Raw genomic sequence first — 15,040 nt, 5'->3', positions numbered from 1 at the left:
ACGTATAATAGAGGATCAAATCAACAGCTGGATCTAGGAGGCCCACAGACTACAACTTATACCCAAGATGACTAAATATATCAATGGAATTCGCTCCTGGAAAACAATAAGCCAAAGGCATGTTACTCGTAGATGCTATGTTATAAATTAGAGTTGAGTTCCTAAAGCCCGTTTTAAGGAGGTATATAGAAGTCAAGGGTAACTAGAGGGTGAAAGTCACAGCACACAGAGTCAGAGACCTGAGTAGTTCTAATTCAGAGCTTTTATATATCAAAATGGTAAGCGAGCAATATAACAGATTGATTATTTTAAGTGAGCGAGCTCTGAAACCAACAAGTTTGCCTGGTTTTAAAACAAGAATCCACCCCTTGTGACACCTTAGCAAGCTTGCATAACATCTCAAGCATTGTTTTCCTCATTTGTAAACTGAGAATAATATAAAACTACCGTGAGGCTTTGAAAAGGACAGTCTATATAAAGCATTTAGCACATCGCCTGGTCCCTGATAAGCAATTAAAAATACGGCAATATTTTTATTATTACTTATTAGGAGTATGGTTTTAAGAAAATAATGTCAACCTTTCCTAAATTAATGTTCCTCATTTGAACAGTGGAAGGATTATCAATAACCATCTCTAGGGGTTTTTGTAGGGATTGAATGGGCACAAGACCTGAGACATAATCAGTGCTTGATAAATGATGGATAACTGAAATATATGTAAATGATGACACCAAGTTTCTTCCCAGAGGGGTGATGGGGGGCATGCTGATCATGTAACCTGTGTTTGAAGCAACACCAGTTAAAGATAAAATTCTAGATGAAGATATGTATGGGGCTAAGAGAGGTTCAAAATCTGTTTTAAGAAAAATAAATACATGGGTCATTGGAGCAGAAAGGACATAGTTCAGCTTTCTTATCTAACTACTTACTATCTTTTTGATTCTTTCTTCTTATACAATGATTACAGGTAAAATCCTATTAATGAAAAGCTCCAAGGGGGGGGAAAAATTTGTTTTTAAAGGATGGCTCTCCAATTTCAAGAAAATCAAATTGATTGACATTATCAAACCTAGGTCAGTAACAGAAACATTCAGACTGCTGCCTAAGGCTCATATTAATGAGAACCAATCTGCAGTTAAACGTGGTGACATAGAAGCTCAGGTATTATTTTTCAGGGCAAAATACTAGGGTGGTCACTGCCCAGGGCAGTCCCTGTCCTCTTAATGACTGGAAGGGCTAGGAGGGTGGATCCAGCCCGGCCAAACCAGAGCCGTCAGAGTATCTTCTTATTAAGAAGAAAAGTGGCGCCTTGGTTCTCGTTAGTTTTACTGACCGCACTAGAAAAGCAAAATTTACAGATATAAGTAGGAACAAATAGCATAAAATAACCCTTTGAGCTATCTGGAGTCACACGAAATATTGTAAATAAAAATAGCATACTTGGATTTGGTGCATAGAAACCAAACATTCAAAACAAATCACTGATATTGACTCAAAATGGTATACTCTACTGTTGCTAGAGTTTTCTCTGACGCAGAGGTCAAAAGAATGAGACAGGGCTGTAAATAAGTTTAAAAACAGAAGTTAAAAATACTTTCAACATAGGAGGTGCAAGATGGAGAATTTTCTTGTTTTAGATCTAAGAGGTAAAACTCAACCTTTAGATTTTGAAGTGTTTCTTATGGCATTTCAAAATATGCAGAGAAATTTTCACACCTGAAAGATACTGAAGTCTTCTAGTTAAACAATTACTACCAATAGTGGAATTTCAGGAGTCTGATGTCACCTGCTAACAGTCACATAAACAAATCACCGAATATTCCACAAGAACCAGAATAAAGTAGGCACTGAGATCTAGCAGTGAGGGTATTCCTATCTTTTGAAAGGAGGGAGGTGCTTCCTATTTTATTCTCCATCAGACACTTGGGCTATACTTGAAATATAAACTCACTGTCACAATTTCTTCCAAATAAACAAGAAATACATGTGGGAAATTTGTAAACAGTTTGGAAATAAATAATCTAATTCATTAGGGCATGTAAACAATTCATTAAATGCAACAGATTAGAACTTAAGAAAGTCACCCTACCTCAGGACATCAATATCCAAAGTTGCAAAATGGATACAAAATACTTATCCTCAACAGTTGCACTTTATATATACATGTTACCTAACCATACACTGCTCACATACCAGAGGCCAGACATTGTAACAATTGGATTTTTAACCACCAATAAAACTACAATAGTGCAGCATGCACAGCAAGTGTGCAAAAAATGATCTTTAATACTCAGTCAGATACGAATATATATAAAAATTAAGAGCGTCCACTTTTGAATGCCTGCTATGTATCCCAAAATGTATCAGACAATTTTGCACATGCTTCTATTTTATCCTCTTAGCATCACATTCATTTGGTGTTACAGACAAGGAGACTGAGGCTGAAAGAAGTTAAATCATCCACCAGAGGTCACATGGTCACTGGCAGGGCTGCAACTCATAGTAGACCCCTCTACTCTGCGGGTCCTCTCTAAATAGGCAAGCACAATTATTGGGGTGGGGTGGGGGACAGGACACACAGAGTCAAAGAGACTGTCGTTTGAATCAGGCCTCTGCCACCCAAAGGCCCTAGTGACTTGGGGCAAGTTTTTTCAATTCTCTAAGACTCAATTTCTGTACTAATAAAATCTGTGAGTAAGAAATACTTCCTAGGGTTAATATGAAATTTAAGATAACACACTTGTAGTAGCTGGCAAGTAGGAAGCTCTTAATATCCACGGGTTGAATCTTTCCCAATGCATCTCACATGCCACTGCAGCGGTCCTCTGGATAAAAGACATCAGAGAACACCTGAGAAAGTCAGCGGGCACGATATTTAATAGATTATATCATGAAGTGGGAGAGCAACAAGGTAACTTAAATAAGATCCAGTCAAATCCCTTCACTGCATAGCTAAGGAAACCAAGGACCAGAAAATTAACGCTCAAGCAGTTACTCGGCAGCACAGCATGACCCAGAACCCAGATCCTTTCCCACCTTGAGTCAACAGCCCCTTCTACTCTACCACTCCACTTCTCCGTTCTCCTTTGGCTCCTCTTGCAAAAAGAGAGTTCAAGGCTATAGAATGTGCCCACGGCACCACCCAGAACGGATGACAAAAGAACCAGAGTGGGAAGTACCTGGCTGGTGGGGCATTTAACAACCTCCACCAATCACTTCGGGTAGGAAACTGTATTAGAACCTGTGCACACTGTTCATAAAATACGTGAGCTCTAAAAGGGAGATAAGTCAAAGCTACACCGATCATGTGCACATACAAAAACTGTCTGTGAAAGGTGGACACTTTAGGGTTCAGTTTTAGAGATGGAAGAAGAGCCCAAGAAACATGAAGCCCCTACTAGGTTAAGTAACCAGTCATACGGGCTGTTCTGGCAGACACAGCTGGCTACTAACTGAATTAAGTACTAGAATAACAAAGTGAAGTAAGTCATGTCTGGGTCAGAAATAACAAGAATGATGCTATGTCTTTCATAGAGGAAGGAAAGAACATTGTTAAAAAAAAAAAAAGAACAGAAGAAAACAACATATAAAACCTGCCCATCCCCCACCCTAGCTTTTCTGGGTAAATCTTTAACTAACAGACATTTGTTATTGAGACTCTAATAACTCAGTGTAATTCCTGTCCTTTTCATTCTAGAAATGGTATAAAATACCATTCAGGATGATGAAAGGCAGTCATCTTTACTATGACCTCTTTCTGTTCATTTCCTCAGTGAAATAAATTTATGTGTCTATTCCAAGAAATCAATGAATATTTTTTAGATAGAATTGAGACTATTACTACCATTGTGTGCTGAATACACTCCTAATTGTTCATGCTCAAAACAGCTCCAGGTTGAATGATTTCTACTATTAGCAAACAGAGGCCTTTTTTGTTCATTTATCCAATATCTGCTGAGCACCTACTACGCGTCAGGTCTTACACTGATGCTTGGATAAACACTGGTGAATCAAATCAATATAATTCCTGCTCCTGTAGAGCTCTGAGTCCAGAGACAACAAATAGGTAAACGACAGTCAATCACAAAGTTTTGTAGGCACCATGGAATTTTAATAAGCACCAGAGGATAATGAGGGGAGGGGGGTGGAGGGACTGCATCTCTGAAACAGTGACAGTAAACTGAGACCTACAAAGTAAGTGGGAGTGGGCCAGGTAAAGAAGGGGAGAAAGACTGAGAAAAGAGAAGCACTGTTTTTTGTACACGTATTAAGTTGATCCGAGATCCGTTACCTAACTTCTCATAGGCTCCCTAACAAATTTGTTTTCAGATGTATAGTAATGGCCTGAAACAGGGAAATATTCTGCACAGCTAAGAGGTAATTATATCAATAACAACAGTAGTAATAGCTAGCAACTAACTGAGCATTTACTGTATGCCAGGTACTCCTGAGCCATTTAATACTGTCAACAAATCTTATGGGCGCGTGCACACACACACTTTCAATTGGATCTCATGAATACAATATTGGATTAATCATCAGCCTTAGGTTAATGACCATTCTAATGATTGGGCCAAGCACAAAAGCACAGCCTGCCTTTATTCAGTTATTTCATTAGCTATTGCTAATAATAGGTGTCCAACCAAGAATCTTTCAATAAGACAAAAAGTAAGATCTTGCCAAAAACCTGTATCAAACCATATGGTCCCCTTTACCCAAGGTAATCATTCACCCTGTATCCTGTGTTTATCATTCCTTTGCTTTCCTTTTTTATACAGTTTTGTTGCACTTATATATTTTCATTAAAAGTATGCTGTTTCATTTTAGTTACATTTACCTTTATTAAAAAAAAAAGAAAGAAGAGAAAAGAAAAAAAAAAAAAAAAGATATCAGGGTGAATGTCACTTACGGGACTTAATTTTTCACTTATATTCCTGAGACTGACTCACATTGCTATGCCTGGTTGTAATTCATTAATTTTGACTCTTGTGTAATATCACTGTTTATTCATTCACCCTCTCAGTGATCGGCACTGGGGCTGCTTCCAGGTTTCTGCTACTGCGTAGAGTGCTGCTATGAATATTCACAGGCACACGCCTGTTCCACATGTGTCAGCTCACTCTGAGCCCAGGAGTGGGACTGTGGGTCCAGGGTGTGTGAATGCTTACCCTTAGAAGGTAAAGCCTCCCGGAGTCATCCGCTTACATTCCCACCATGTATAAAACATGTGGATCCACATGTTCTTCAATACTTGGCATTGTCAGGCTTAATTTTTCTGACAGAAAATGCATAGTATGGTAGCTATCTGAATTTGCATCTCCGTGACCACCAATGCCATGGAACATCTCTTCAGGCGTACCCTGGCCCTGTGTTTACTCTGCTGTCTGTCACTCTCGCCACTTTTCCTACGGGGCTGTGTGTGGCATTCTCACTGATTACAGTTTTTAACGTATATATATTTTTTATTCTAATGCTCTGTCAGTGGTTATGTATTGGGAATAGCTTCTTCTAATTTGAAACTTGTCTTTTCACTTTCCTTAGGAATCTTAATTTTTCAAAAAGATCTTATTTTTAATTTAGTTCAGTGTATGTCCTTTCTAGTCATATTTAAGAAATCCCTCCTTATCCCAAGGATTGTGCTATTTTCTAATATAAATGTTAACTCTTTGGTTTCGACTTGTAAGTTTTTAATCTACCCAAAGTTGACTTTTTAAAAATGGCTTGAAGTATAGATCCATTTTAATCTTTTTCCAAATGGATTTCCCCAGCTCCCTTAACTGTACAGTGGGGTCTGTCTTTACCCAACTGATGAGGCAAGTAACCTCTGTCTTATACCAAAGCTCTGCGTGGGTCTGCTTCCAAGCTTGCTCTTCTGTGTTGGTCAATTTATCCATCCCTACACCAAACGCTACAGTTTTAACTACAACAGCCTCAAAAGTTTGGATCATTAGAAGTCTTCCTACTCTACTATTTTTCAGAAATGTCCTAGCTATCTTTGGTTCTTCTTTACTTTCATATAAATTCAAAGACCATTTTATTGAGTTTCATGAAAAATTCTCTTCTTATCTATAGGTTAATTTAGGAGGAACTGCCACCTTTCTGATTTTAACTCTTCCTATTCTTGGACCTAGTGTATCTTTCCATTTATTTAGGTCTTCTTTAATATATAATAAATTTTTTCCTGCAAATCTTGAATATTTTTTATTATTTCTAAGTACTTGATATTTTTTGATACTATATAAACGATACCTTCTCATTGTTTTCCCACAGTTGCATTTCTGCATACTAGCAGCAAACTTTTCTATGTTAAACTACATTTTAAAAAAACTACATTCACTTTTGCTAAACTTTCCTATTTTTTTCAAATAATTTACCTGTAAATTACTTTAGCTTTTTTAATATAAATAATCACATCATCTGACAACAACTCAATTATTATTCCCAATTTACAGGTGAGAAAACTGAGACACAGAAATGTTACATACTGAAATCGGGATCTAGAAAAGATAATTGTATTCCTGTGTTCACTGCAGTGTTACTCACAACATCCAAGAGTTGGAAACAATCTAAATGTCTATCGATAGATAAAGAAAATGTGATGTATACACACAATGGAATATTTACTCAGCCATAAAAAAGAAGGAAATCCTGTTGCATACTACAACATGGATGAACCTTGAGGACATTATGCTAAATGAAATAAGGCAGTCACAGAAGGAAAAATACTGCATCATTCCACTTATATGCGGTATTGACATAGTCAAGCTCACAGAGACAGGAAGTAGAACGGTGGCTGCCAGGAGCTGAGGGGAGAGGGAAATTGAAGGTTGCTGAGCCGTGGGTATAGTTTCAGTCATGCAAGATGAAAAAGTTCTAAAGATCTGCTGTACAACATTGTCCTTATAGTTAATAACTGTACTACACACTTAAAATTTTGTTAAGAGGGTAGATCTCATTATGTGCTTTTCTGCAATTAAAAAAAGTTAAATAAATTGCCCATAGAAACACTGGAAACTAGAGCTGAGATCCAAATCTAGGTAGTCTGAACTCAATACTCTGTGACACTGCTTGCCATCATGTACACAGAAAACAGTATGCAAATAAATAAAATTTTACATATTTCCTATTCACATATTAAAGTTTTGATTTTTTATACTTACACTGCAAAAATACTGTTTACTAAGGCTACATATGTAATAATTTATTTGAAATTAAGAGTTGATTATTTTTTAAATTCTTTATATGTACCACATGTAAAAAGTTTCTCATTTTTATAACTTACAGTTAAAATTTTTTCTAATTCCTATTATTTTCATAAATAGATAAAATAATTTTTAAAATCTTACTGTTGGAAAATGTCACTTCTCTTTCAATCACAGTCAGGATTTTATAAATTTTTTTAATTAAATGTTTGGCATTATAACAGGCATTACAAGTAGCACAAAAATCCCCAAGATAAAAAGACAAGCTCCGTAAGTCATATATTCAGTTGTGAAATGATAATTCAGAATTTGAAGTATACTGGTAAACTGTTTAAGTGACATACAGTTTGATTTTAATTAGCTAAAGAAAAAAGCTTTAATAAGAAGCAATTTTCCTTTTATAGTTAATGAAACATGAAATTTCTAATAGCAATTTTTTTTCATTTCAGTTTTTTACTTTGACTTACTGCTTGGCAGACGCTGGCATTTCTAGTTTGAGTTACTCCTCCCACAAAGATCACACATGTCAGAAAAATATGAAAGCATAAGTTCACAAGCATGTGCCAGCCTTTGAGACTGATTCTAATCAAACTGTTAAAAGAAAAGGGAAAAAGTAAGACCCAGGTTAGTATACTTGAAGCTGGACATCTTCAAGTTAACATTTCCAACTCATAAAAGGCCAAATGTAAATGTTTAAACATTTTATTAAAACATACTATCAGACACACACACACGCACACAGACACACACAGGGTTTGAGAAATCACTCAGTACAGTTTCTTAACATTTAACTTTGCAGTACAGTAAAAAAGACAAGTCAAATGGAACTACTACATCCACTAAAGGCTAAACAAAATCTCCATAATAAGAAATATGTGGGCTTTTGTTAGTTACAATGTCTTATGACAAATGGATTACTTGTTTGCTTCCCAGAGATTTCTGCAAGGTGCCAATCTCTATTTTTCCTGACTTACTAGGATAACATGGTCTAAATGCCCAGTGCATTTCTTCCTGGCCTTTCATAATGAAATGCTGAAGTCTTTCTTTTTTATATCAAAATCTCCTTGTTTCTTAACTAAGTATCAAGAAATGTCACATATGTCCAGCTTAAAGAGGAAAATACATTCTAGCAAAACATCTTGTAAAGTGAATTTCTGCTTAGAAAATCCTTTCAGTTCATTATTTCTCACCATAAAATAAAAATTTCTGTAGCTTTGCCTCCAATTAACAAAAACCATATCCCACACTTAAATGCCACAGACATTCTTAAATGCTGTCTATAAAAAAGAATATCACAACAGGCAAGAATTTATAAAACAGAAGTGATACCACAGCCTGGTTCTGGGAGACACATCTGCAGGTAACCAGCCTCCACCGTATCTCCCCCCCATGCCCCACCCCCCAGCCACCAACACATACTTCCCATATTCTTTCCCAGGTACAAACCCAGCAAAATGACTGGATGCTGTAGAAGATGAATTTACCATCACAGGCACTAATTATTTATGTCTTGAATTGCATGAAGTGAAGAAGGCCTGTAGGTGTTCTGAAGTAATCGTGCTTACTTTGGAAGGATAGCATGGTATTAAACTCAGTTTTATCCTAATTGAATGTGAAATAAACTCCACAGACCTCTATTCACAAAGTGTTATTTCTTACCTGTGATGGTATATGTAACTGACGATGACCACTAAGAGGCAGAAGAGAAGAATGACAGCCGTGGTATAGACCACAGGGTGCAAGAGATTGGCTGCCTGGGTATAGAGTGCAGATCCCGTCAAATCCTGAGGGGGGGGAAAAGGAAAGCATTATTCTAGGAGCATTTCTCTGGACATCTAGTTACTGAGATTTTCTCAGTGACTAAAACCTACTGATAAACAGAACTCTGGCCCTTACATCTCTTCATTTTATTCAAGGACTATGGTTCATGCTATTTTCCTCACACATTACTTTGCCCTCCTAACTTCCATGTGTTAACTACTTATGCAGTGTGTGTATACACATACACACACACTCTTGTCTTACCATGGACCATCTGCTTTACAAATCTGAATACTGACTCTCCTATGAGGGTAATGGGGAGAGAACAGCAGTGATTTAGAAGGGCAACCACAGACTTCATCCTTTTTGATGCTCTTTCACCCCACTTATCACTCTGTGCATTCACCAGCTGATAAGGCACAAAGCAGCAGTATCTCCAAGTCAATAAAGCCTAAATAGATCTCTCTAACCTCTCACAGTCAAGTTCAACAAATATGAATGGACCAGACACGGTGCAAAGCACAGGGACAGAGTGGTAAACCATGGTTCTTGCCCTTGAAGAGCTGAAAGTCACAGGGCACTCAGATGCACAATCAGATCACCATAATGTTTGATGAACATAAGAGCAGCCCGGTGATGGGAGCGAAGAGGTCAGAGATCAGTTAACAGTACATAATAATAGCAAATCACTTACATAGCATTTACTATAATCCAGGCACTGTGCCAGCACCTTACACAGAGTAACCCTATGAGCTGGGTATATTGTTAGCCCCATTTCATAGCCTGAGAAACTGAGGCACAAAGAGGTTAAGTGCTGGGAAGGAGGATTAGATCCGAAAGAGCTTGGTTACCAAGGCTGTGATCCCAAAACCAAGGCAGACAGTGCCTTCCTAAAATGAAAACAGTGGATAGCTTAAGGCTTCCTTCCTTCTAAAGGACCAAAGCAGGCTGGGAGGACGCCTGCACCCAGGCTGGACAACCAGGGTTTCAGGGTCAAAGCTGTAGATTCACCAGATCCTATCACTAAACTCTCTTTCTAAACTGATTCTGAAAGCTGCAAAAAGGTCAGCTGGATGTGGGAAGGCGTTCACAATGGGTGTATCTCCAATCAGGAAGTTCTTGAGACAATTCCTGAAACTAGAAAAACTAGGTGAAAGACAGGAGGGAATGGGTGACAGACAAGGACACTGAAGACGGACTCAACGGAGTAGGGAAGGAAGCAGCACATTTTCCCATAGAAGAATCAGAGGCTGACAGTGTATAATTACAGATCCAAAAAGAACCTATTAGAACACCTTAACAAGTCCCTCACCGTAACAAATTATGAACAGAGGCCACGGAGCCTGACAAAAATCAGAGTTAATGGGAAACTGGAAGATACAACACAGAAAACTGCATTCCAGCCCAGGCACTCGACCCCACTGTGATGAGTCTCGAACATATAGTTCATCTCTTTATTTGATAAATGTTAACTGGGTACCCACCATGGCAAGGCGCTATGCCAAGCACTGGGCATCAGCTAAACGCAGGACCCTCCAGGGCTGACAGTCTATAAACTAAGACTCGAAAAGGAAAATACAAGACAAAAGCCTACCGCCACCATTCTGAACCTGCCCTTGTGAGATGCCCGTGGGATCGGTCTATGGTACACAGCTTCAAGGTACTTGCATTCTGCTAAAAGTCCAGAATATTAGAGGAGAAATTAAAAAACTACTAGGGCAACTGGAACCAGTTAGATGCTAGCTGGAGTGCACACATTTCCCCTCGCTTCTATGAAAAGCTCCTCTTCCCATGTAGACTAAATAATTGAGGATAAACTTTCAGTGTCCAGAATGTGGTCTCTAGACTCTTTCCGTGCACTGCCTGCTTTCCATTCCTCCAGGAAATGTTCAAGAATACATCACCACTTACTAGCTGTATGATTTGGGGCAGTTACTGAGATGGAGACACCACAATTATCTCATCTGGCAGGGTCTGGGGAAGGGGCAGAAGGTGTGTACACGTGTCTTCCACAAGCCTTTGCAAAGAATAACAAGACACAGGCGGCTGGATATTATCTCATAAAACATCAAAGTGCCAGTTCAGTTCTCAAAATATGTCATATACAATATTTACATTTAAAAGAAATCAGTTGTTTTTCAAAAGCCAAATGTGATATAGTATGAGAAAGAAGCTGGATGTTGACACAGAGGACCCAGACTCTTAAAATTCCAAGTTAGGGCTGGAGGAAGGAGCAAGCACTATTGACTGGTCACACAGAGCACTGCTTCTGCACGGGCATTTTTGTTGTCACAACAAACTGAGCTTCCCAAGTGAAAGAGAACCTCTGCTGAGAAAATGACCTTTGGAAAGGTGTGAAGAGTCAGAGAGTAAACCTTTTAGGCTTTGCGGGCCAAGAGCAAAATCGAGGCTATTATGCAGGTACTTGTTAACCACTTAAAATATAACCATGAAAAAATTAAAAACCACTCCTAGCTTTCCAGCATTTAGAACATCAAGCAAACAAATGGCAGCTGACTGGAACAGGCCTGTGGGTCAAATGTCTGCCAGGGTTTGCAGACCCCCTGCCCAGTATAAAGGAAACAAATCAAGTTAAGAAAAACCTCCTATCGTGATGACAAAAATACAAGAGAATACTATTTAAAATAACTGCGAAGATCTGGATAGGAGAGAAGCTAAGAGAAGTTAAAGAGTAAAACAAAAGAGGTGAAGTAGAAATCCGAATCAAAATGATTTGCAATTATATCAATATAATTGATATAATATAGGTCAACAATATAGGCTTTGTGATACTATAATGAAAACATAGGTGAATGGGGTCAAAAGGTACAGATTTCCAGTTATAAAATAAAGTCCTGGCAATACAGTGTGCAGTATGGGGACTATAGTTAATAATACAATATTATATATTTGAAAGTTGCTAAAAGAGTAGATCTTAAAAGTTTTCATCACAAGAGAAAAAAATTGTAACTGTATGGTGATGGGTGCTAACCAGGCTTACTGTGGTGATCATTCTGCAATGTAAACAAATATCAAATCGTTACACTGTATACCTGAAACTAATACAATGTTCTATGTCAGTTATACCTCTACTTTAAAAAATACAGTATCTACCTGTACAGGGAGAGGAGGTGACATCTCAAATACCCTCAAATCCTATAATTTCACCGCTACCTATGATTCTTGCTTTCACTCTCTTTTTTCTTTTTAAAGATTACTGGCAACCTTTTGGTTTTTTTTTTTTCCTTAAATTTTATTTATTTATTTATTTTTTATGGCTGTGTTGGGTCTTCGTTTCTGTGCGAGGGCTTTCTCTAGTTGTGGCAAGTGGGGGCCACTCTTCATCGCAGCACGCGGGCCTCTCACTATCGCGGCCTCTCTTGTTGCGGAGCACAGGCTCCAGATGCGCAGGCTCAGTAATTGTGGTTCACGGGCCCAGCTGCTCTGCGGCATGTGGGATCTTCCCAGACCAGGGCTCGAACCCGTGTCCCCTGCATTGGCAGGCAGATTCTCAACCACTGCGCCACCAGGGAAGCCCTCTTTCTCTTTTTGTAAATGAAATCACTTGTATTAAAAAAATTACCAAATACATGGTCCATAAATGGCCACTAGGAGACACCCATGAGAAAAAAAGCAGAAGTGTCATTCAGTTTGCAATATAGTGATAGATAAGATAGGAAAAGTCTGTGCCTCTGGTGCTCACTCAACAGTCCATCACTAAATGGTGATTCTAGTCACTCTCTTCTATATGGTGCAAAGTTTAAGAAAATAGGCCAGAAAACGGAAAGTAAAGTTTTCCACCAAAATAAACTGCATCAATTCAGAGAACATTAGAATACCTGAAAGTATGTTAAAAACTGCAAAGATAGTTATTATTAAGGAACCGAATAAATGGAAGAAGAGTTTTTGAAATTCTTTGTTTACTTGACAGAGATTTACAAGGGTTTACTTTTAGCCTGAGAATTACTAAATATAAAATTACTGGCAGTTTTAAATAATTCATTATCATCATATCAATAATAAGAATAATTATATATCAGTAATTGTTTAAACTCACCAGGATCTGAATAATGGAAGGAAGTCCAAAGAAAAACATCTCAGGGTACCCTCTGTTTGTCAGAGTGTAAGTATTTTTAAGAGTTTGACAATAAAATAAAATTTTAAAATAGATCTGAAATCAAAAATGTAAAAAAACCCACAAAAAACAAAAAAACCCCAAGACTATGACGTCTATGCTGCTTTTAATTTTTCCCCCAAGAAACAAAGCATAATTTAAACATTTTAATCCTCCTACCACACACCATACACAAAAGTCAATTCCAATCAAATCACAGACCTAAATGTGAAAGGTAAACCACATTTAAAGCTTCTTAAGGCAAACAAAAGAAAATATCTTCATGATTTTGGGGTAAGCAAAGATTTCTTAAATAGGACATAAAAAAGTACTACTAAGAAAATTTAGAAAAATTAGAAACTCTGCTCATAAAAAGACAACATTAAAAGAAAAAGGAATAAGGCATGTGTATAGACTGAATGTGTCCCCCTCACAAAATTCGTATGTTGAAATCTAACCTCCAATGTGATGTTATTTGGAGATGCTGCCTTTGAGAGGCGATTAGGTCATGAGGATGGAGCCCTTATGAACAGGATTAGTGTCCTTTTATAAAAGAGATACCAGAGAGTTCCCCTGCCCCTTCTACCATGAGAGGACACAGAGAGAAGACAGCATCTATGATGATCAGGAAGCCAGCCTTCATTAGACACCGAATCTGCTAGCTTCTTGATCTTGGACTTAATTAAGCCGCCAAAACTGTGAAAAAAAAATTTCTGCTATTTGTAAACCATCTACTCTGTGGTATTCTGTTCTGGCAGTTGAATTAATTAAAACAGGCATGAACTGGGAGAAGACATTTGCAACACATAAATCCAACAAAGAGCTCCTATTCAGAACTCATGAAGAATTCCTATAAACCAATAAGAAAACAACAGACAACCAAATTAAAACTGGCAAGACTTGAGCAATAACTTCACAAAAGGGCATACCCAAACTGCCAATATGAAAATGAAGACGTACTCAACATCATTAGTCACCAAAGAAAGGCAAATTAAAACCACAATGATCAATCACAACACAACCACTAGAAGACGAAAACTAAAGATTGACAATATCAAGCATTGACAAGGATGTGGAGCAATTAAAACTCATTACTGGTGAGACTGTAAACCAATAAAACCACTTTGGTCAATTGCATAGCATTACCTACCAAAGCATATGGGTGTCTACAACCTAGCAATTCCACTCCTGAATGCACATGTCCATCAAAAAACATGTGCATGAATATTTACAGCAGCTTTTTCTTGATACCAGATCCTTGCAACAACCAAAATACCCACCAACAGTAGAATGCACAAATTTTGATATCTTTGCACAATGGACTACTATGCAGCAAAAAAAAAAAAAAAGAATAACCTGCTGCCACATGAAAAAACAAAGATGAATCTCACAGATGTAATGATGGGAAAGAAACCAGACACAAAGAGTGCATGCTATACAATTCCACTTATATGGAACTGGAAAAACTTATCTACAGTGATAGACATCAGAAGGGTTATCTCTTGAGATGACAGTGGAAATTAACTAGAAAGAAACATACCAGAGCTTCTGAGTGCTCAAGTAAAAGTCTTTATCTTGATGGCAGCTAAATATGTGTTCACAGATAAAAATATCATCAAGCTATATAGTTAGGATCTGTGCACACTGCTCAATTAGCTCAATTTAATGAAAAAAGGAAAAAGTGTTGGTCCCCCTTTGATTACCAATTCTACTTCAGATAATTTATCCTGCAGATTTTCTAATGTGCAAAATAATTTTGTACATGGAAATTATTGGAAACAAACAAAATTGAGGAATATGCAAATAAATTATGGTGAGATCATAAAATAATATTCAGAGGTGAAAAAGAATGAGAAAGCTCTTTAACACTGATATGGAAACTTTCAGAAAGGACATTTAGTAGTGGGATTAAGAAGACATTTCTGGGGCTTCCCTGGTGGTGCAGTGGTTGAGAGTCTGCCT

At 37.7% G+C, this 15,040-nt stretch overlaps 1 protein-coding gene across 7 annotated transcripts in view; it reads right to left on the bottom strand.

Moving 5' to 3' along the window:
* ADGRA3 (adhesion G protein-coupled receptor A3) overlaps nt 1-15,040 on the bottom strand; it is a 121,232-nt gene that overhangs the window by 8,737 nt on the left and 97,455 nt on the right. For all 7 annotated transcript variants that reach the window (XR_009008342.1, XM_057546665.1, XM_057546666.1 and 4 more), the window contains 2 exons: nt 8,863-8,987; nt 7,671-7,794 (listed from right to left, as the gene is read on the bottom strand). Coding sequence is in view for 6 of the 7 variants with exons in the window: in XM_057546665.1 (XP_057402648.1) it covers nt 7,671-7,794; nt 8,863-8,987 (249 nt within the window). In the remaining variant the exon portion in view is untranslated. The remainder of the gene's footprint in view (nt 1-7,670; nt 7,795-8,862; nt 8,988-15,040) is intronic.

Source organism: Balaenoptera acutorostrata, chromosome 5, assembly GCF_949987535.1.
Source record: "Balaenoptera acutorostrata chromosome 5, mBalAcu1.1, whole genome shotgun sequence".
Classification (NCBI taxonomy): Eukaryota; Metazoa; Chordata; class Mammalia; order Artiodactyla; family Balaenopteridae; genus Balaenoptera; species Balaenoptera acutorostrata.
This window is presented reverse-complemented; position numbering and strand designations above follow the sequence as displayed.